Source organism: Tenrec ecaudatus, chromosome 8 (genome assembly GCF_050624435.1).
Source record: "Tenrec ecaudatus isolate mTenEca1 chromosome 8, mTenEca1.hap1, whole genome shotgun sequence".
NCBI classification, from domain to species: domain Eukaryota; kingdom Metazoa; phylum Chordata; class Mammalia; order Afrosoricida; family Tenrecidae; genus Tenrec; species Tenrec ecaudatus.
Window position 1 is genome coordinate 47,184,238 of NC_134537.1, and position 23,285 is coordinate 47,207,522.

General features: G+C 50.2%; 1 protein-coding gene across 2 annotated transcripts in view; it reads left to right on the top strand.

Annotated features, from left to right (window-relative positions):
- Positions 1-304: 304 nt before the first annotated feature.
- Positions 305-23,285, top strand: part of FSTL1 (follistatin like 1) — a 72,376-nt gene continuing 49,395 nt past the window's right edge. Inside the window, exons 1-2 of one of the 2 annotated variants that reach the window (XM_075556358.1) lie at positions 305-480; positions 892-948. In XM_075556358.1, the coding sequence (XP_075412473.1) occupies positions 892-948 (57 nt within the window). In that variant the 5' untranslated portion in view covers positions 305-480. Of the gene's footprint in view, positions 481-622; positions 770-891; positions 949-23,285 lie in introns of those variants that run through there. The other variant, XM_075556357.1, reaches the window with a different exon arrangement.

Genomic DNA, 23,285 nt, shown 5'->3' on the forward strand with positions numbered 1-23,285 from the left:
GTCAGGGCAGGGCTGTGGGCCCTTCCTCTAGGAACCTCGCGGTCGAGCCCAAAGCTGCCTACACCGACCGGTCTTGGCGTCCACTTCTGCTCCTTGTCCAATGACACCTTCAATCACGGGCGGCAGGGTGCTCGCCTTCCTGCACCCCTGGCCGCCACTCTTTCAGCTTTGGGGGGGCGGCTCGGATTTCCCTGGCCTCGGGGGTGGGGGGGCGCCTACTCCTCCACGCTCCCGCCCGGGCGCAGCCCGGAGGTGGGAGGTAGGGGGTGGGGGGGTGAGGGCTGGGGGCGCAGCACCGCCCACCTGGCCAGCGCCGCAGCCCGCCCCGCTGCCGCAAGCGAGCAGCCCCTCCCCGGGGTGGGGTTTCGGCTCTGCCCCCCTCCCTCTCCCCCTCCGCCTTTGTTGCAGTCTCTCCGGGACGTCCCCCCCCACTTGCACGCTCCGGGGGCCAGAGGGGTGCTGGGCTGGCAGCCAGACGCGGTGAGGGGTTCGTGCGGTGCCACGGCGCACGCGGGCGTCCGGGAGCGGGGCGCGGGGCGCGGAGGAGGGGGGCGCCGGGCGCCGCGGGGGCCGCTGCTGCAGAAGGGGAGGGGCATGGGAGGAGCTGGGGGGCCGGCAGTCGGGAGGAGCGGGGTCTCGGGGCGGCGAGTCCGGGTCGGGTTTCCTCGCGGGCGGAGAGCGCGGCTCACACCTTTCTTAGAGCTGGTCGCCGCCGCTGCGCCCCGCGCCCCGCGCCCTCCGGAGACCCCGAGACCCGGGCGGGACCATGGTGAGCGCGGCGCGGCGCGGCGGGGCTGGCCGGGCGGAGCGGGCGGCTGCGGGACCCCAGAAGTTCCCGGGGCGGGCGGGCGGGCCGGCACCTTCACGCTCGCCCCCTTCTCTCTCCCGCAGATGTGGAAACGCTGGCTCGCGCTCGCGCTGGTGGCCGTCGCCGGGGTCCACGCCGAGGTAGGTGGGCGGCCGAGGGGTCCCGACGCGGGTCGGACGGGCGGGCGCTGCCCGAGCCTGGGGGTGGGGGTGCTCTCCCGGGGCGGGACCCGGAGTTTCCCTACTTGGGGTGCAGGGGAGGGAGGCGCGCTCCGATCAGAAACGCTACTTTATGAAACTTCAATCACAAAACCGGGAAAAAAAAAAGTCCTGTGGGCTGTAAGCGGGAGCCCCACGTCGCTAATGTGGAGGGAGGGGGCGGGGGAGAGGGGACCGGCGCGCCGATGGGGACGGAGGCGGCCACCCGAGTTCCAAAAGGCGCCTTTGAGTTCCTTCCTTCCCTTAAGAGGGCATTGAGAATCGTTGGGGAATTTTCTCTTCCAAGTCTGCCTGCTCGGGAGGGGGCGTGAGGGGAGGCGAGCTCTCCAGAGGCTTCATCTTTTGGGGCAAAATAACATTTTCTTTCCCTTTGGTAAAGCAGGACTGCTAAGACTCTTGTTATTTGTTTTCTCCCTTGTAAAGCGCCTTTGGGTTCTGTGTTACTTTCCTGGCCGTGTAAAGGCTTTTAAAATCTAAAATTCCCCATAAACCGGTTTGAGCCGCATGGCTCTGCTCTTTGGAGATTGTGCCTTTCTAGTTAAAATAGTTCGGCATTTGGGGGGGGGGGGGCGGGGCGCAGGGAAGTGGTTACTGTTTTCTGTCCAGCCACAGTGACCTTACAAACCAACCAACAAACCTTGCGCTCACAAGCCCCTCCATTAGCTTTATGGACAGAAAATAAACAATTCTGAAATCCCTGGGCCGCAGTCTCCAGAAAAGTGAGGTCAGAAACCAAACATTTGATAATTGTGGCAGGGAATGTGGAAGGAATTAAAAAGCATGAGGGAGAAGAAATGGAATGTATATTACAAAAGAAATCGCTCCCTGGTGAGTGATTTTTCCCCCTCCTCCTTTGAAATTTTTTCCCCTTCAGTTACAGTTTGCCCCACCCTTACCAGACTCTGCCCAGAAAAAAAAAATCATATAGTCATACAGTGCTTCACAATGAAAAGACAAACCAAAATAAAAAAAAAATCACACAGAATTCCCCTGTAATCCATGTCTACGTTTCCGGTTGAGGTGGAAGACAAGCTTTCCTTTTTGTGGTTGTTCGTTTCCATGAAGTCAGTCTCAGTGCATAGTGACCCCCTGCCACAGAGCAGAACTGCCCTGTGGAGTTGTCTAGCTTGTAATTTTTATAGAAGTCGATGGCCAGGCCTTTGTCCTGCAGGGTGGTTAGGTGGGCCTTGGGTTGCTTTCACTCCTAGTGAAATGAAAAGCACGGCTACTCTGAGTAAGGTGTGAGGCTGCCAAGCACAAGGCCTGCGGTTCAAACCTACCAGCTGCTCCGTGGGAGGAAGATGAGGTGGTCTGCTTTCACAAAGATGCTTGCTTCGGAAACCCCCTGAGTTGGAACTGACTGCGTGACTACGCATGTGATTTTAATGTTTATTGAATCCCAAAGAGGGGTGTAGTGAAGTCCCTCTTGCTGATGGGGAAACTGAGTCACAGAGAGGCTATGTCATTTGTCCATGTCCCCAGCTAATAAAGAGTAAGGGTGCGATTTGAACACACGCAATTCAACTATAATTGCTCACACTTATTCTGTGTACAAGGGCTTCCCGTTTACTTTGTGTGTGCCAGACCTTGGACTGTGTGCTGTAAATCCATCATGTCTTTTTAAAACTTCGCAAGCCCTATAAATTGGGTCTTGGTGTCCGCATTGTAGAGAGGAGGACCAAACTGGGGGAGATTCAGTAACCTATCTAGAGTCTCATAGCCTGTCTTATTCTGAACCCAGCTCAGCATCTCACTCACTCTGTTTTCCAGGGTTTGAAATGAGGGAGGGGCCCTGGTGAGGGAACGGCCTTTCATCTCCTGTGGTGGCCTTCTAAAGGCAGCCACTAGCCAGTGATGGAGGAGGTAAATCCCAGGCTGGTTGTACCTCCTGTCTTAGGAATTGCTGCAGGCTAGTGGGTGAACTCGCTCTGTGGACTGGTGTGTGCAGAGGAGGTGAGGAGGCTGTGCGTTCCCCCACTGCAGGACTGTAGCCCAAGGTCTTGGATCTGTTCTAGGCAGCCTACACTACTTTCCCTAGTGCTTTGCAGGGAAAAGCTTCCTTTTCCGGGGAACTTCCGCCAGCAGCAATTTCCTGCTTGAAGTAGAAGCGTATCAGCAACTCCCAGAAGTTCCAAGCACTCTCCGTGGAAAGGGGCAGAATGGAGAAGTGCTGAGGCATGACTGCTGAGGGCACTGGGACAGACAGGAGGCTGTGCACTTCAGGGTGTGCAGAAACAATTATAATGAAATGAGCACTAGACAGCATCTCTAGGTTATGTTGCATGATTCCTGCCCAGGGATGATTATTATCTTTTAATTCATTTAACTTCTTGGTTTCTGGCCCTAGTAACAGTTAGTGAGTTTTTAATCCGTGGTTTAGTACCAGCCATCCTTTAATAAAAAGATAAATGAGCCTTCCCAGTGTGAGACTTGTAGTTCAGATAGTACTGGAAGCATTTAATCTTCTAGTTAATGGTGCTTGCAACCCATCATTCCCCTCCCCCCAAAGCTGTAAGAGCAGACAGAAAACAGTCACGCAGTGACAGCTATGGCCTTTATTCACATGAGTCCATTCCGAAACAAATTCAACTGAACAATTATACAGATGTTGTTGAATTTCACAAAAGTGAAATTTAAAAACAAAAGTTTCTTGATGCTTTTTGTTTCATAACAAGCACAGGGATTGGATGTAGCAACTTTCTGATTGACATAAGATTCACATAGTATCAAATTTACAACGTTAGATGTTTTGAAGTATACAGCTCAGTAGGTTTTAGTATTTACACATCCTTGGACAACCCATTGTCATTTTCTAATTGCCACCCCCATAAAAGAAGCCCTGTATCCATTAAGCAAGTAGTGGGACTCCCTGTTCCTCTGATCCCGACCCCAGGCCCTTGCAGATACCCTGTATCTGGATCTGCCCAGTAGGGACACTTCACATAAATAGACTCATTCAATATGTGGCCTTTGGTATCTGGTACCAGTCTTTCATTTCTTTTAACAGCAGAATAATAGTCCATGATCTGTACATAGCACACCTGTGCCCATTGAACATTTGAGTTGTTTTCACGTCGGGACCTTTACAGACCTATCAGACATTAGCTCTAAAGACCTATAGATAGCATTTGTGGATGAGTTTTATTAGAACATGTATTTTCCATGCATTCGGCATTTTTGTGAAAGTGTGATTGCCTAACAAATCGGAAGACACCAAAGACGGAAATGTGAACTCCCAGAATCAGAGGTTTCCTAAGCGTGGGGACAGACGGTCGTCGTCATGATTAATGCTGCTAGTCTGTGCCCATCTTATGTGGTCAGACTGAAGAAAAGGTGAATGAAAGAACATTCTTGTTAAGAAAAGTGTTACATTGTTTTGAATAACTTAAGCGGCTCTGCCACTAGTATATTTTTTCCAGCCAGCCACCATCTTCTTTCCACTCAAGCCGCCTGAGCCCCCTACTTCCCAACTCTTTAGAGCACCAAATCTCATCTTGAAAGGGTTGGGGAGGGCACATGTTTACCCAGGAACATGTCTTGGACTCTGCATGGAAGGAGTCATGGAGGATCCCGGCAGAGACAGCCGCTGAGTGCTTCAGCACAACCAGCCACGGAACCAGGGCAGGCTGTTGAGCCATGGCTGTTCTGACTCCCGGGGACCTCGTGTGTGTCACAACTATGACCCAGAGGGTTTCCTTTTTCTTTTTTAAGCCTTTTTTGAGGGGCTCATACAACTCATTACAATCCACACATAGATCCATTGTGTCACGCACATTTGTACATTTGTTGCCCTCATCATTCCCAAAACATTTGCTTTCTGCTTGAGCCCCTGGGATCAGCTCCTCATCTTTTCTCTTCCCTTTCTGCTCCCCCCTCCCTCATGAACCCTTGATAAGTTATAAAGTATTTTGTCATATCTTACATTGTCCGACATCTCCTTTTCACCCAATTTTCTGTTGTCCATCTCCCAGGGAGGAGGTTATATGTAGATCCCTGTAATCAGTTCCCCCTTTCTACCCCACCTTCGCTCTACTCTCCTAGTATCTCTACTCTCATTATTGGTCCTGAGGGGTTTATCTGTCCTGGAGTCCCCGTGTTTCCAGTTCCTATCTGTACCAGTGTACATCCTCTGGTCTAGCATTTATAGAGGTATGAATACAGGCGTGTACATAAGTAAATATATTTATATATGAGGATAAGAAAATAGATCTATGTGTATAGATTTATAGGTTTAGTATTAAGGTAGCAGATGGACATTGGGCCTCCACTCAAGTACACCCTCAATGCAAGAATACTTTGTTCTATTAAACTGGCATTCTATAATGGTCACCTTCCCGACAGGATCGCTAAAGACAAAGAGGGTGCATAAGCAAATGTGTTGAAGAAAGCTGATGGTGCCCAGCTATCAAAATATATAGCATCTGGTTTCTTAAAGGCTTGAAGGTAAATAAGCGGCCATCTAGCTCAGAAGCAACAAAGCCCACGTGGAAGAAGCACACCAGCCTGTGTGATAACAAGGTGCCGAAGGGATCAGGTATCAGGCATCAAAGAACAAAAAAAATCATATCATTGTGAATGAGGGGGACCCATCTGTAGGCTCTTTGCCTCCTAGTTCTTTCCTCTGTTTCCTTTTACTTTTCTCTATCATGCTCAGCCTTCATTTGGGTTTCAGTAATTCCTCTCGGTTATATTACCCTTGATCAAGCCTACCAGGCCTCCTACACCACCTCACCACCGATTTTGGATCACTTGTTGTTCCCTTTTCCCTGGGTTAACACCACTTCCTTTCCCCCACCTCTCCCTCTCCCATTACCCCCAGAACCGTTGGTCCTCTTGGTTTCTCCTCCAGATTGTTTATCCAGCCTATCTTATCTAGATAGACCTGCGGAAATAACATGCACAGAAACAAGACAGAGCAAAACAAAGCAACAAAAGAAAACAAAACAGCAACAGCATAAAGCCAATGACCAACCCCCCACCCCCCAAAAAACAACAACAACAACAATAAAGAAAAGCTTGTAGTTAGTTCAAGGACTGTTTGTTGGCTTTTAGGAGTGTTTTCCAGTCGAGTCTGATGGGGTGCCAAACCCTGGCCCCAAAGTCTATTTTTGGTACTCGGGACTTCATTGCCCTGTTCCACTTGCTGTTCTGTTGCACGCCCTTAGTGTTTTGCCTCACTGTGGTGGGATCAGATCGGGCACAATTCCCACACTGTGTTTCCAGTGTTGTCCCCTGTAGGGCTATGGGTCAGTGAGGGATGTCGTATCTCATAGTGGGGCCGACCATGTGCTCTTCTCTGTGGATTGGCTGCTCCGAGTGGGGAATATCATCCTCACAGCTGGTGGGCCAGGATGTGCTCCACTCTCTCTTCGTCCCCCTTCATTTGCTTCCGTGTGCTCTGATCAGACATGTCCCTCTCCCGGAGCTACAGATTCAGTGCTGTCCTCTGAAGTAAATTCTTCTATGGGGGAGGGGCAGGTGTCCCGGTAGTTGGGATTGGGGGCGGCCCCTCAGACCTCTCCACTGGCCCAGAGGATTGTCAATGACTGGGGTTTTTTGTTTGTTTTAGGAGGTAGACTCAAGGCCTTTTTGCTGAGGCTCTTCTGGGTAGGCTTAATGTCCAACCCTTTGTTTAGTAGGTAAGCCATGGCCTCCACCAGTTACATGCTAGACCTTTTCTAGGTTCTGTTGGGGGAGACTATGCACCCCTACTCCCTCCACATCCCCATCCCTGCCCATGAGTCTCTCAGGGAAGTATAGATAGTGGGCATTGTATGGAATCCAGGTTAAGGCTGAGAGGCCAGGTTTAATGCATGTGTCCTTTGAGTTCCTCTGACATGTCCCACTGGAGGGACTCTGTGAGCCAACTGCCTGTTTCAGAAAGACTGGGATTGGCAAATGCTGCTGGCTTTCAGATTTCCAGCATATACCAGGTATAGTAATTCATCATTATAAATCACATGTGCAGGGAGAACCCTGATTGACATCAGAACACCCATTCCAATGAGGGCTCACACTCGAACCGCACACAGTGAGTGTGTCAGCTAAGATGATAATAACAAAAACAACAATTATGCAGCTAGACATACCCCACCTAGATCTAGAAATGAAATGGTTAGGGCAATGTCTCTCCAAAGCAGCGTTTCTCAAGCTCACCAATTCCCTGCTGTCAATGAAGAAGAACAGGTAAAACAGTATGAGTTCTAGGGTTTGAGTTCCTAAATGCACGGGTTTGTGCCAAACAAAACATCTTTAAACGTGTCTCTGATCAGTGGGTGGATGCAGAAAAGTTCCCCCATTAGTACACGTGTCTTACTCTCATGAAAGCGCTTTCAAAATTAAAAGTCCAATAAAAAATACTGGCTTCCAAGGTTGAGCCAGCTCAAGTCAAACCCAGCAGGGACGGCAACTCTTTTTTGGGATTCCCAAGGGATAACCCTGAAAGCTCTTCCCGAGTCACAGGAGCAGCCGTGTTGTTGGTAGGTGCCCTGGAGCCGGTCGGTGTTGACTGAGAATGACGTTGTGTACAGTGAACTAAGCACAGGCCACGCTTGAGCTGTCCCTGGCTTGAGCCCATGTTGCACTCACTGTCAGTCCCTCTCTTTCACTGCCCACTGCCTTACCATGCAGGGCGTTCTGCTCCGGGGACTGCTCCCTCCTGGTAACATAGCCTCAGCGCATGAGTCACAGCCTCGACACACTTGCCTCCTGAGAGCGCTCGAATGGTACTTCTTCCACGACAGATCGGTGTGTTCTTTTGGCAGCCCTTACTTTGAATATTCACCAGCAACACAGTGCACATGAACTGATTCTTCTTCCGTCCTGGTCAGTGTTCAGCCTTCACGTGCGTATGAGGTGATTGGAAATCCCATGGCTTGGGTCAGGTACATCTTAGTCTTCAAAGGAACATCCTTGTCAACACTTTAAAGAGGGCTTGTTTAACAGATTTACCCAACACAATACGTCGTTTGATCTCTTCACTATTGTCTCCAAGAGCATTGATTGTGGATCCAAGCAAAGTGAGATCTTTGACAGCTTAAATCTTTTCTCCATTTACTGTGATGTGACCCATTGATCCAGTTGCGAGGGGTGTGGTTTTCCTTACAGTGAGCTGTCATCCATACAGAAGGCTGCAGACCTGGATCTTCAGCAGCAAGGGCTTCAAGCCCTCCTCACTTTCAGCCAGCAAGAGTGTGTCATCTGCATATCACAGTTGTTAATAAGCCTTCCTCGGATCCTGATGCCACTTTGTTCTTCACATAACCCAGCTTCTCATTATTTGCTCAGCATACAATATGGGGAGAGAAGACCACCCTGACTCACCTCTTTCCTGACTTTAAACCATGTTGTATTCCTTGTCTGTTCACACAACTGGTTCTTGATCCATATACACGTTCTGCCTGAGCACATCGAAGTGTTCGGGGATTCCCAGTCTTCTCATGGCTCCCCGTGGTTTGCTATGGGCCACACAGTCGAATGCCTTTGCAGAGTCGACGAAGCACAAATGAACATCATTCTGACATTCTCAGCTTTCAGCCAAGATTCATTTGTCAGGAGCACTGATATTCCTTGTTCCACATCGTCTTCTGAGTCCAGCTGAACCGCTGGCAGTTCCCAGTCAGCGTACTGCTGCAAACGTTATTGGATGATCTTCAGCAAAAGTCTACTGGCTTGTGATATTAATGATATGGTTCTGTGTAATTTGAGCCCTATGTTGGGTCATTTTTCTTTGGAATGGGTCTAGATAGGGATCTGTTCCAGTCAGTTGTCCAAGTAGCTGTCTTCCAAACTTCCCAGCATAGAAGAGTGCGTGCTTCCCGGGCTCCACTCGCTTGTAGAAGCATTTCGATTGCTATTCCATCAGTTCCTGGATCTTGGTTTTGGCTGATGCTCTCAGAACGGTTTGACAACCAAACCCTGAATTGCTGAGAAGTCTTACAGAAAATTATTTGGAAATTTCTGCCTCCCCCCACCCCATCCCAATAATGTACTTTGTTCATTCAATGAGAATGGCAAAGTCTAGCTCATGAGAATTTTGGGGGGTGGGAATCTACCTCTTCCCTCCAGCCCTGATCTTGTCCCTTCAGATCTCTTTTTATTCCCCAAACACAAATAAAACCTTTCAAAGAAACATGAGTTGAGTCCCTTCAGGATGCCCCAACTGCCGCTTCGACGTGTCAATCAGAGAGCTCAGAACTTTTCAGAGAAGAGTTAGGAAGAGAGAAACACTTCTCTTCAGAAACGTGTTGACCTCCAGGAATGTAGCTCTACAGTGTACTGATGGAGTGTGTGTGGGGAAACAGTAACATCATGTTTTGACATTGATGTTTAATAAAGATTCCTGTGATTTTTGTAGCATTACTTTTGGACGTACCCCTAAACAATGACTCAGCCACAAGGGAACTTCTTGGCTAATGTGGCCAGTCTGAGTTCTTTAACGTTGTTCTCACCGGGTGGACCAGGTTCGGGTGGGCCTGGCGTCTGGCCGAACTCCCCTGACTCTTGAAGCGGCACTAACAGGAGGATTTTAATATCTGGCTTGTACTTTAACTACCTGAAAATCATCCCTTGTTCGTTTATCGTTGGGAAAAATGAACTATTTGCTGAATTCTAAAGGCTATTGTTGAAAATTAAGATGTCCAAACATAGCAGAAACTGCTCAATAGCCCAAAACTGATGGGCAAGCACCCAGCAAATAGAGGCCCTGGTTATTGAAACCATCTTGAGAAGCTGGGCAGGTGCCAGTCATGTAGACGTCCATCTCCGGATTGGGTGAAGGAAAGCAGGAGTCAGTTCCCAGGCTCCAAGGAGCAGGTTGGGCAGAAGCTGTGAGATGGAGATTAACGGGGGATGCAAAACGATGCTGGAGGTAATGACTGCAGAGACATGTCCCGAGGAAGAGTAAGCCTTCAAAGTCAGCAAGGCAGGAGGAACATGTCTCCAACGTGAGAGATGAGCTGTGAGTACCAGTGTCCACATGGAAATGAGTGTCACCCTTTTTCTACTCTTCGTCAAATGACTGGACTCGCACGCAGGGCCTATCTGGGAGTTTTTAGCAGATAACATAGGATAGTCGTGTTTAATAGACATTATTAATTTAATGGCATCAGGGTGAAAGGAAAACCTCACAGTAGATGGGTTTATTTTGTGAGCCGTGGAATGAAGGCCCTTGGAGGTCAAAGGCACGCCTTTTCCTCCAGTGCACGCTTAAGACTCCTGGGCCTTGGTCCACAGCAGGGCTTTCCTGCACAGCCGTCCCCACACTGGGCTCCTGAGCATCCCGCAGGCCCAGCGCACAGGCAGGGATGTGGACACCACACATAGCCTCTTCCCTAAAGTGTGTTACAATGTGCGGATGGGGCAGGCCTCGCATTGTGTGTGTCGTGACTGTTCTGTTTACATTAGCACGAGGATTTGCTTTGTTTTTGACTTGTTTTTTTACATGACACATAATTCATATATGTGTGTGTGTGTGTGTGTATGTATGTATTTGGACACATAGTGTCAAGCGTGATAAACTCTTATATAGGAATTCATCCAGGTAGGCTCACTCCCCATGAAAGAACCAAGTATGTCATTTTTCTTCTATGGTGAAAACGTACATAACCGTTTCTTACATGTATGATTTGATACATGTTACATGTATGACATCAGTTTTTCTGGCCGTGCAACCTTTATCACTGTTCCATACGATTCCACCACCCGTAATGCAAACTCAGTGACCCCAAGCAAAACTTCACCTCTTTGCCTCCTTTGCGTCTCTGGTAACCGCAAATAAACTTTGGGTTCTCTAGATTTGCTTAGTCTTTTCTGACTTACTTCACTTCACTCAGTCTGTTTTCACGGTTTGTCCACGTTGTGACATGCTTAAGACTTTGTGTCTGTCTAGTTGAGCAATGTTCCATAGCATATCTTCCTGGGGTTTTTAATTACACACCGTTGCCTTGTTTGTACTTTGAAAGTCCATCTGGTAGCACTGGAAGAACTTATTTGACTCTTTTGTGCATAGAAATTCTCAGGCTCATAATTCACACTGAGACGCTAAAGCAGGTCATTCTCGTGGCCATTTGCCCTCACCATTATTACTTGTAAAGGAACGCTGCATAAGATGACTGTCACACACATCTTTAAATCCTGGGGGAATATCAACAACTCAACAACCAAAAGGCTAATAATTCAATGAAAAATGGGCAGAGGACACGAACAGACACGTCACCAAGGAAGAAATCCAGGCAGCCAACAAGCATTTGAAGCCATACTTGGGATCATTACCATATGTAAATGAAAACAATGAGATGTTCCACCCCCCTCCCACCCCACCCACCCCACCCCACCCCCCCGCAGGGTTCAGACACATCTAGAACAGCAAATGCTGGCTGACAAGGGCGTGGAGAGGCCGGAATTCTCATCCGTTCCTGGGGAGACAGTAAGTAAGGCCAACCACTGTGGAAACTAGGATGGTGCTTCCTCCCAGAGGTGGAGATGAAAGATAGCAAACCTTCTACGTCCTTGGTAGGCATCTTAGAGAAACACAGACCCCAGGGAGAAGAGTTCTCTGCTCGGCCCAGCGCTATTCACAGTCGTTAAAAGATGGAAACAATCTAAGTACCCATCCATGGGTCAACACATGTGGATCAACACACATGGCTGCATACATACCATGGGATGTTAGCCAACAGTTTAAAGAATGGCGATGGGTCGTTGAAACACTTTGGAGCCTGGGTGAACCTGGAGAGTGTTACTGGGATGCAATTGTTAGAAGCTGCCGCCCCGTCGGTTCTGCCGCCATCTCTTCCCCCTGGGGTCCTACCGAGGATGCCTACCAAGGATATTTGCTATTTTTCATCTCCACCTCTGGGAGGAAGCACCATTCTGGTTTCCAGAGCTACCCTGTGCACAGCAGAGCCACACGCTGCGGGGCCTTCCTCCTCTTTGCTGCCCTCTGCTAAACATCAAGTCCTTCTCCAGGGGCCCTTTCCCCTCACAACGCGTCCAAAGTAGCATGTGAGACGAAGCAGGAGCCTCCTTACTTCTAAGTCACAAAAGGTCATAGATTGTACGACTATAAAAAGTCAAGCGCGGGAGGGTCGGGGGGAGGGATTATTTATGTCTGTTCAAAACGTCAACTAAAAACCCAAGAAGAGGAGGAGGGTTAAATAAATCAGGACACGTGTACCACCAAAAATAAATGTTTATAAAAAAATTTTTCAAGTCCTGAGGAAACAGTAATGATTTAATGTTAAAATACAGAAACAACCCCCCACCCCCCACATTACTTTTCTTCACTGGATTAAAAATGTACACACCAAATGTGTTAGGAATTATCTTTAGGGGTTAAATTGTGGAAACTTATTCTTTGTTCTTTTATTTTCAAGTTTTTAGTAAGCGTGCTTTATATTTTTGTCAGAAGAGAATACATTAATTTCTTATTTAAATAAGATAGCAAGAATTCTCCAAACCAGACCCACAGACATGGAGTCTCTCCCGATTCCTAGTGACCCATCCATCACAGGGTTTCAGAAGCTGCACATTGTTACTGGGGCAGAACGCCTCAGAATGGCTGGTGTGTTTGAGCTGCTGACCCTGTAGTTAGGAGCCCAGTTCATGATCCACTACTCCGCCAGGGTTCCTTTGCCATAGGAGGTAAATTAGGAGGTAAATTTCTTTTGAAATAGTGGAGTCAGAAGGATCCCTATGACTCCTTCATGTCAAGGTACTGGATAGCATGCTCTAGGGGGAGAACCACCAATATGTAAGAAGATGACAGTGGGGAGTGGGGTGAGGTTTGATAGTTACCCACCATTGGCTCCCTTTCCAAGGAATTCTCACAGTCAATCAGCAGATGTGTGAGAAGTGCCTTCTAGCCTTTGTAAGCAATAAAAATAGATAGGTACCTTCCAATCCTATGAGATCAATGACCTGCTGAGAAAGCACAAACCCGGCCACACAGGACACCACTACCCTGTCCCCAACCCATGACAGACATTGCTGATCAGTCATGGGATTCTTTCCTGATGAGCCTGGAGGCGCTTTGGAAGTCCTCCTCAGCAATGTTCCAGGCAGCCACTGGCAATCAATTAAGTCTCTATGTGAGATGAAAGCTGTTTGCTATTCCCGGTAGAAAACTCAAATCTATTTGGCAAACATTGGCATATCTTCAGCCATAATTCAGATGCCTTCGAAGGTGGGGTTGGGGACTAGGGATTGAATTGCCTCCCCCCCCCCCCCAAAGATGTGTTGTAAACCATGACCTCTGCCTGTGGCTATAATCCTGAGAGTGGGTTCTGTTATTTTAAGGAGTCAGGATCCTGTCTGCTAATGAGGATTCAAGGGTGTGTGTTAAGCTAAGGGGCAGGATTCCACTGTGCCTGGAGCCCATCTCCATAGAGATGTAAGAGAAAGTAAGCAAGATGAGTAGTGGAGGTGGGCTGCCAGACCAGTTGAAGTTGGAGCAGGAGCAGCAGCTCAGAAGAGACAGGGACCTTGCTCCGGAGCCAACAGAGAAATGGCCCTCCCCTGGAACCAGCACCCTGAACTTGGGCTTCTAACCTCTGAAATGGTGAGAAAATACATTTCTGTTTGCGAAAGCCTCCCACTTGTGGTATTTCCATTGTAGTAGCGCTGGACAACTATGACCCAGACAAATGGTACTGAAACTAGTGGGCAGCATGGGGAGGGGAATGTCAGGCAACCGGTATTTATCTGTTTCGGGTCCAGACTGTGAGCACACCTGAGAAAACACCTTCAACTAAACCAGATCATCTGAAGTTGCCCATCAACAACTATAGGATCTGAGCATTTTCTTGGCTGGGATGGTGGAGTCGCCAGTTGCTCTGAGCACAGCAGCAGCTGCCGTAGCTAACAGCGTTTGCATTAGCAGTTGCCAGGCAATAAAATAAGCTCTTTGGGTAGTTGAAGTGCAGAATACGCGCTATAAATCTGCTTCTTCTGCCGGGGTTGGAGGACCTCTGTGTAATTTCTTCAAAGACTTTATACGCTCATTTGGAAGCTATCGCCAATAATCTGTTTCCAAGATGATATCTGAATTTATGGCCCTAATATATCCCCTGGTTAATCCCAGATATTATTTGTGACAAAGCTATTGCCAGAGCAAGTCACGTGATACATGGAAAGGGCTGTGGCATACTGCAGGCCCCCGTGTGTGTGTGTGTGTGTGTGTGTGTGTGTGTGTCCTACAGAAGTGTTCATCGCTTGGCATATATGCTGCTACTAAGGAGACCCACTGCCATCGAGTCGATTCCGCTCATAACGAGCCTGTAGGACAGAGTAGACCTGCTCCCGTGGGTGTCTGAGACTGAAACTCTTTGCAGGAGTAGAAAGCCACAGAGAGGCTTTCTCCCACAGAGGGGCGGGTGAGTTTGAACCACCAACCTTGTGGTTAGCAGCCCAGCGCTTACCTGACAGTGCTTCTTACTATTCATGACCTCCAAGGCCCCTGTTCTTTGTGATCATTTTATTGGGGGCTTGTACAGCTCTTATCACAATCTATACATCCACCCATGTGTCAAGCATATCTATACATATGTTGCCATCATCATTTTCAAAATATTTTCTTTCTACTTGAGCTTTGATATCAACTCTTCATTTTTTTCTTCCCTCCTTCATAAACCCTTGATAATTTATAAATTATTATTGTGTTTTCATGTCTTACACTGACTCCTTTCACCCACTTGGCTGTTGTCTGTCCCCCTGGGAGAGGGTTATTTGTAGATCATTGTGATCGGTTCCTCCATTCTCTCCCCACCTTCCCCTTCCCCTCCTGGTATCACTACTCTCATTACTGAACCCAAGAGGTTCATCTGTCCTGGATTCCCTGTGTTTCCAGCTCTTATCTGTACCTGTGTACAGGATCTGGTCTAGCCAGATTTGTGAAGTAGAATTAGGGTCATGAGAGTGGGACGGAGGGGGTGGAGCGGGGAGCATTCGAGAACTAGAGGAAAGTGGAATGTTTCATGGGCACTGTCCTGGAGGCCCCTGTTCGTAAGGAAGGAACTGCCACCACCATAGCTACTGGTCTGTGGGCGTAAAAGCCAAATAAATCCATGACTTTACATGAAGTTCCCGGTCCTGCTCTCAGAGGCACCGTCGCCGAGTCAGACAGCCGTGAGGCGCAGCAGGAGACGGGGCTGCTGTCTCCTCAGAGTGACAGCTCGAGTCCAAAATGACTCGATGGCCGAGTTTGAGCTCTGGCACTTGGGGCCACGTTCTTTGTGCCCACTGGGCAGGGTGGCCATTTGGTGGCAGCGTTTGCGTGTGTGCCTGGGATACCATCTGACATTGGGCTGGGGCCTGTGGTGCTGCTGGTTTTCTGATTCTCATTCGGGGGCTTGCAAGTCTGTGTTTGGACCTGGGCCTGTGCCAGAACCTTCTCATTACTAAAAAGAACCATATGGAATAATGAGAACCCCTAACTTGCATTGAAGGAGCCCTGCGGTCGGGATGGTTTGAGCCTAGCAGGTTGACGCCACCCGCTGCCCCACCAGCGAAGAGTGAGGCTCTTTGCTCCCACACAGATCGAGCGCCTCCGAAGTCCCCAGGGCAGTTCTTTCTCATCCTATGCTTTGGAATGAACTTGATGGCAATGAGCGAGAACCTTCCCTTAGAAGCCTGCCCTGCCTCCTCCTCGCCCATAACCCCGCTTTTTAAAGTCTTACAGTCGCTCTCTGACTTGCTGCTACCGTTAAGAAGCAGAGTCTGGAAGTCCTGACCTGGGTTACATTGTGGCCTTGTCTACCTGTGAGAGCCTTCACCTCTAAGACAAACTGATCCAGCGTCTATCTGAGACAGAATTAGCTGGTGTCCCTGAAGGACATCATGCTTGGTAAAGTAGAGGGGTGGGGGAAAAGAGGAAGGTGCAGGACAAGATGGACTGACCCTGTGGCTGCAGCTGTGGGCTTGTGAGGGTGCGCAGAGCCAGGCAGTGTTTCGTTCTGTTGTCCGCTATGTTGGTCGCCAGGAGTTGGCACCGACTCGATGGCACGTAACCACAGCAGCAACGTCTGAAACCAGCTGTCAGATCATGGGAAAGATTTCCTCGGTGATGGCATCTAGTCCGCACCAAAAAAATACCTGTGAGATCCTGGGACCCGAAGAGATGAAATACCTCTTGTCAGTCTGGTAGGTGATGTTTTTGACTGGACTGCTTTCAACAAGGGAATTCTCAGTGTGACAAATAAACATCTCCAGCCATTGTCTATTTCCCTGTTACTGAATCCCTTACAGGCACCGCAGTGCTTCGAACTCATGCGACCCTCCAGGACAGAGGAGAACTTCCCTGGGGGGTTCTGAGACTGTAAGGCTTAAGGGAGTCCAGAGTCTTATGTACAAAGTCTCTCCTCCAGGGCGTCTGGGGCATTCAAACTGCTGCCTTGCGGGTAACACCCCACCTCGGAACCCATAGGCCACCAGGACTCCCCTTTCCCTATTATAGTCCCGGGTTAAGAAGGCTTCGTGGTGCTGTGGGTTAGGCTTTGGGCCACTAACTGAAAAGGTTGGCAGTTCAAACCCACCAGCCTCTCCATTGGACAAAGATGAGGCTGGCTGCACCCGTGAAGATTTACCGTCTCGGGAGTCCTGCATGATCGCAGGTAGCTGTGAGTTGGACCAGACTTGATGGCTGCGGGTTTGGGGTGCACGGCGTAAAGTTGGTATTTCATTAGCTGGCTTACACTTGAAATGTAGCACAAAGGTTGTAAGCTCAGGCCCAAGTTTAAATCTAGCACTGCCTGGACTAGCAGTGTGACATGGGACAGTTGCTTATCTTCTTTGGGCCTGTTTCTCTGATTATACATGGTCCTAATACAGAAAACCCCATAGCATAGTTGTCAGAATTAAATAAGCTAATCACGTAAGGTGATGGCAAGAATGCTTTGGCACCTAGTGATCAATCAGTGGTACCGTTACCATCGTTCTTACGGCATTGCTACGTCCAGCCATCGGGAGGGAGAGTGTGCCGGGCGTATATGTGTGCACACACGTGCATGTATGCTCAACCAGGGTCTAGACAACTTCCCTTGCCCACTCCAGAGGCTGTCACCTTCTGTTAAAACCAACAAAACGGAGTATTTCAGAGCTTACAAAGGGCCTTTTGGCCCCGGAATGGAGATCAGAGCCACTGCTTCTACTAAGCAAATTGCACCTTCAGATTTCTACTGGGCGGTGTTTCCTCTATGAGACCGTCCCTCTGTTGCTCCAATGGGAAAAGAGCTGCGTTCTTGTTGGGCACCTTTTTGCACCCACTCCCTTCATCCCCCAAACCCACGATCATCTAGTCGACTTCGACTCATACTGTGCTGCAGCGTTTCCAAGTCTGCAAATCTGAACCGGGGCAAGCAGGCAGCCTCCACTTTCTCCCGAGGAGCGTCTAGTGGGTTTGAAACACTGACCTTGTGGCCAACGCTCCAAGACTTCGCTGACAGTGCCACCAGGGCGCCATACCCACAGGTCCTCCCTGACCCCGAGGCCCTCTCAAGGAAGCAGGTGAAGGGAGGGCCTGGAGGGAGACGAGGGAGGAGAAAGGTGAAGGGTAATCAGAAGGTCTTGGGAAGTTCCCTCATTCCGGTTTTCATCCTCCTGCCCCCTGCCCCTTGAGCCTTGGTGGCGTCCTGGTTATGCATTGGGCTGCTAACCGCAAGGTCAACAGTTCAAAACTACCAGCCGCTCTGAGGGAGAAAACAGGGCTTTCTACTCCCTTAAAGAGTTACGGTCTCTGAACCCCCCGGGACAGGCCCACCCTGGCCTGTAAGGGTCCCCATGAGTCTGCACGGACTCCCGGGCGGTGAGTCTGCTTGGTTTGGCGCCCCTCCTTACTTACGGAGGTGCTCCCCGGGTAGGGGTGGGGGTGGGGTGGTCATTCTCATGCAGTCACGTAGCCCTGGTAACATAACCCGGATTCCATATTTGGGGTTTGGAAAATGTGGTCACACAAAGGAATAGTTCCCTGTGCTTTCACTGTTTCCAAAACACATACCGACTGTTCTCAGAGTCGGGGGCGGAAATGATCCTGGAACAAGCGCCTGGTGTGTTTTTTGCGCTCAGCCCTGCGCCCCTTCGCCAGAGAAGCCCTGTTTGCAGCTGGGGGGTCCTGCAGCCAGCTCTGGCCCCATGTTCACGGCCCGCGTCTCCAGGCCCTGAGCCAGGTCCCTGGGACTCTGGTTGCTCGTTGTGCTCCTCACCCTTCTTGCCTGCCCTTTTCCTCTTCCTCTTCCTCTTCCTCTTCCTCTTCCTCTTAGCGACAGGGCATTCTGAAATTTGGGGGCTCCCTTCAGAACGATCCCCACATCCAGGACCCACTCACCGTGTGCATGTTCTATGCCGCGATAGAATTCTACAGTCTTTTTTTCTCCCTCCCTTGGCAAATCTTTTCCTGTCAAATGCATACTTCGAGATAAACAGGTTTTCAAATATGCATGAAGGTAGAGTGAAATCTGGCGGGAAGGTTGTGATGATCATGTATCATTCATTCGGCTGGTTAGTAATTATTGAACACTTCACTCCGTGCCAGGTGCTGAGCGGGGCACTTCTTCAGGCAATTCTTCAGAGACACTTCACTGTGAAGATGCTCATACTACATCACATTGATTCATCAGCTCCAAAGCCTATAAAAATGCATCACCTTTTTTTTTTTTTAATATAAAGGGTACAAGTAAAGAACAAGTCAGGCAAAGGGTCTGGGAGGGGCTGGACGTGAAGCCTCCGATGGACCACTCTCCCTGTGACACAGAGGCTCCCCCCTCTACTCCAGAGAGGCCCCACCAAGTCTGGTCCCTTTGTTTGGCTCCGCCCACCTGGGCCCCAGTACAGGCTCTTAAACTCAGGTAAGGGAAGTAAAAGGAATCCTACATCTTCCCTCTGTCAGGTGGTCTTGGTGGCCCTGAGGCGCCTGCCATCCTGGGAGGGACAAACGAGGACAGTGGCAGAGGGGTGCAATGTGGTAGGGCCCGGGGCACCCCTGGGAACCTCACCTGCCACTAGCCAGCTTGGGCAGGTTTCCCAGAGGAAGTGCCCCACAAGGTCAGCCCTGACCATGACTAGTAAGCTGGACAGGAGGGAGGAGAGGGAGAGAGATTCGCTGAATGCTCTCCACCTGATGGTGCGGTGATGATCAGTTTTCATTTTATCAACGAAGATGCTGTGACTCAAGAGCATTCAGCTACTTACCCCAAATCAGATGCCTGGGGGGGGGGTTAGAAAACCACCTTGCAACCCCTGGATTGAAAACCCCAAGGCGAGTGAGTGCTCCGGGTCGTACGCTCCCCGGGGCCTCGGGAAGCTACTTTGGAAGCACACCACGCATTTTTGAGTGATAAACTGGATACCGCGGATCCAACCATTTCTCTCTGCAGGTGACTATCAGTTGTCAGTGGCTTCAGTGCCACCTCGGGCCCGGCTTCTCTTAACCCCATAGGCATGGGCGGTGATGCCAACTGGAGTTGAGTTCTTTACCCCATAGGCATGGGCGGTGATGCCAACTGGAGTTGAGTTCTTTACCCCATAGGCATGGGCGGTGATGCCAACTGGACTTGAGTCCAGCTTCTCGGCGACTGACACTGGAGTGTAGTTGTTCCATCCGCTCTTTGTAGCGTCTTGCTCAGTGACTCGGGAGATGTGTTGAGGCAGTTTCTTTGTCTTTGGGCTGTATTCACACAGCTGTCACACATGAAGCAAAATCAAATGGCTGGACCTTGCTAACTCGCCAGCTGAATTGCGGGGAGGGCAGGTGAGGCCGAGTCCCCTGGCGGCAGGGGGCTTGTCTGCGGGGGCCCTGGGTAAAGGACACCACTTTCCTGATCTCTTCCAGACTCCCCCAAACCCAGTATCTTCTTGGAGCCCTAGGCTGCTTATTAAACATTGGTGGCCCTTTCTTTATCTGTACTTTTTATAAATAGATTTCCTCCCATCCGATAAAAGGAAGCTCCTGCCCTTCCTTAAATGCAAGTTCTGTCTTTGTGGCTTTCTCCTGGATGAACAAAGAAGACACAAATGGAAATGCAGGAGAAGAGAAGGGAAAAAAAATAAAGGCATATCTTCTGCCGCCCTAGTGTGTTACTTTTGTCTGTTGCCCAACCTGAGCTGGTTTGAGAATCACGATGCCCTATGTCCATCTGAGGCCCGAGTGAACAGAGCTGCCGCCAGCCCTGTACTGGAACAAACATCTCTGACAGAGCCCTGTAGAGGTGGTACCTTGTGTTTGCATTTGCTGAACAGAAAGCAAGCAGGAATTCCAACCAGGCCCCTGCCCCTCTCTGCAGGAGCCCCCACTGTGCCTCTCTGCAGGACGCCCCCTCTCTGCAGGACCCCCACTCTCTGTAGGGCCCACACACATACTGCCTGCTCCTCTCTGCAGGTACCCCCCACTGCTCCTCTCTGAAGGACCCTCCCCCTGCCCCTCTCTGCAGGACACCCCCCACTACTCACTCCCCCATACTGCCCACCCCCCTGCCCCTCTCTGCAGGACTCCCACCCTGCCCTCTCTGTAGGACCCTCCCACTGCCCCTCTCTGGAGGACCCCCCCCCCCTGCTTCTCTCTGAAGGACCTTCCCATTGCCCCTCTCTGCAGGACCCCCTCCCCACTGCTCACTCCCCCATACTTCTCGCCCCCCCCTGCCCATCTCTGCAGGACACCCCCCCACACTTCCCCTCTCTACAGGACCCCCCTCCACACTGCCCGCCCCCCTGCCCCTCTTGGCTGGGAGAGGCTGATTAAAGTCTAGACAGTGTCTGCTTGGCACTGCGCCTTTTCAGCACAGTCCTCCCAGTTCTGCAGCTCTGACTTTGGTGGCCTCTCCTCACTCATTTCCCCAGTTTCTTAGTCAGCCTTAAACCGTCTCAGGGGACGGCAGGAGCCACACACGTCAGCAGCAGTGGAGGGAATGTATGAGACTGTCAGGACTCAGTCGCCTCCAGAGATTCCAAGTTGAGAAAATAGCCTGGGGCTGAGTTTACGGAGACCCCCGAGGGGAGCTGGCTTCAGTGGAGATGGGCCAGGACAGACACGCACCCCAGGGAGAGGCCCCAGGTCCTCAGCTGCCAAATCTGGGGTCAGAGGGGCTGGGTTCCTCCGCTGAGCTGGAAACACTATCCTGATAAAAGGAGGCAGACGTTTTAGGTCGGATTATCAAAATATTTTTACTTAATGGAGTTAGGACTTTTGGTGAGCTCTGGTCTTGATTTGTGGCCCAAGGAGGAACAAGCAGTTCGAAAGAGAGGCTGGCCCAGCAATGGGAAAGAGACATAAAAGCAAGGGGATTTCGTGTCCCTTTCCCCCTCCCGTGGGGACTCTGCCGGCTCTGGCTCTCCAGTCTTCACATGTCCTACCCCCCAACCCCCCCACCCCAGTCCCACTTCAGAGGCCTGCTGCTCACCGAGTCATTAAGGGTTCTGGACCCCTCTGGTGGCAGAGTGGGTTTAGGATTGGGCTGTGAACAGAAAGGTCAGGGGTTCAAACCCCTGGCCGCTCCTCAGGAGAAGGATGAAACAGTCTGCTTCTATACAGGTTACAGCCTCGGAACCCCCCCGGAGCAGCTCCGCTCTGTCCTGGAAGAACGCTGTAAGTCAGAGTTGATTGGACACCAGCTCGTCAGGGGGTTCTCAGGGACTTGAACAAGGAATCTGGCGGGGGGAGACATCCCCACATTTTAAAGTGTGCACCTTGAGTTTGTATTGAACCTTTTTTTTTTTAAAGACAGAAACAACAAAACTTCCTTCTGATCTCTTTGAAAAATTCACTGCGATGGGCTTATAGAGATGGCTGAAAATCATTTCGAAATCCTAACTCCACTTTCCACCTTCTCCTTTGCCTTCTGCCCTGGTCTCACTGCCCATGGGCTGAGCAGACACTGAGGGAGGTCCCCTGGGGTCCTGACCTGCTCTCTGCATCACTTTCAGGTTCCTGAGACAGCCTGTGGGCATGGACCTTCCCCAGGACCTGAGCAGTTAGTCAGGATGAATTTCAGAAGGATGTTCTCAAATCTTCCCTGCTAATCCCACTGTGGTAAACTGTGCTGACTGCCTGGCATTGGAGACTGGCTCAGTGTTGTGTGCTCATGGCATTCCTCGATGGTTGCTTGTGTTGAGTCAGAACTGAACTGTAGTGCGCTGTGTGTAGATGTAGACTAACCCCTTCCCTTTCTTCTATGCGCACGCGCAAACACGCTATACACAGACTTAAATTTTACCACTTGTAAGAATACAGCCATCCACAGCTCAAATAGTGTGATTAGCTTCATAAAATAAATTCCTGTAAGACCCACTAAAGAGAAACAAAAATGTTATGACTTGTTTAATTTGACTTTTTTTAATAAAAGTGTGGTCTGTTACTTGATTTCCGTTTTGCTGCCCTGATTTCTTGCTGAATCCATAGGCCAGTGCTTATTTTGATGCTTATGTGGTTAGCCTGCTAATGAGCATTAACTTAATAAATTCACTCATTCTTGTAACCCCTGCCTAAAAGGTTTTCCTCTCAAAGCCCATGGCCAGCATGGCCGACTAGCCTCTGGAAGGGTTAGCCTGACGGATGAAGAATCTTTGCAGGTATGGAGAGGGACTCAGGTTTGTGGCATCCATCAAGTGGATGGGGAACTAAGAGGCCTGCGGCTCTCACCAGGACACCTGGCTCATGTCACATCAGTGTGGATCCTTGTGGACTAGTCCCTGGAGGAGCTAAAAAAGATTGGAGGGCACAGATGCCCACACCAAGTGTAGACGGGGATCTGCCTGAGGCCCCTTCCTAGTCAGGAGGCCCTGGGAGTGGCCTGTGGATGGGCCAGCCCCATGCACAAAAGCTGATTTGGGGGAAGAGATGGACAATGAGTTTGTTAGGCATTCTCACGTGCTCAGAACACTCAGCTTTCCTGCTCTGAGGGCATCTTCTGCTTGGGTCTTCAGTGGGCAGGCCGTGTTCTCATTGGTTGGGTCAGGCTGACGTGTACATCAGAGGCAGGAAGCTAGCCTGGCTTCTCCCTAGCATCCTAAGAATTTTCCAAGAATGTGCCCATGTGCTTCGTTTCTCCTTTTTATTTATCCTTGCCGTTTTCAGTCTGCCTCCCCCTCTTGGCCTGTGTGGCTTTGGCCTTGCCCACAGCTACACACAGAGAAGCAGGCTTCCTGGTGTAGGGTTTTATTATTTTTAAGGGTAAAGCCTTCCACTTGACGCCTCCATTGGTGTCCCACCGCGGAGCCCAGTCCGGCAGGGCACCCCGGGCTGGCTAATGCTGGCAGAAACCCTGTAGGTGGGAGCT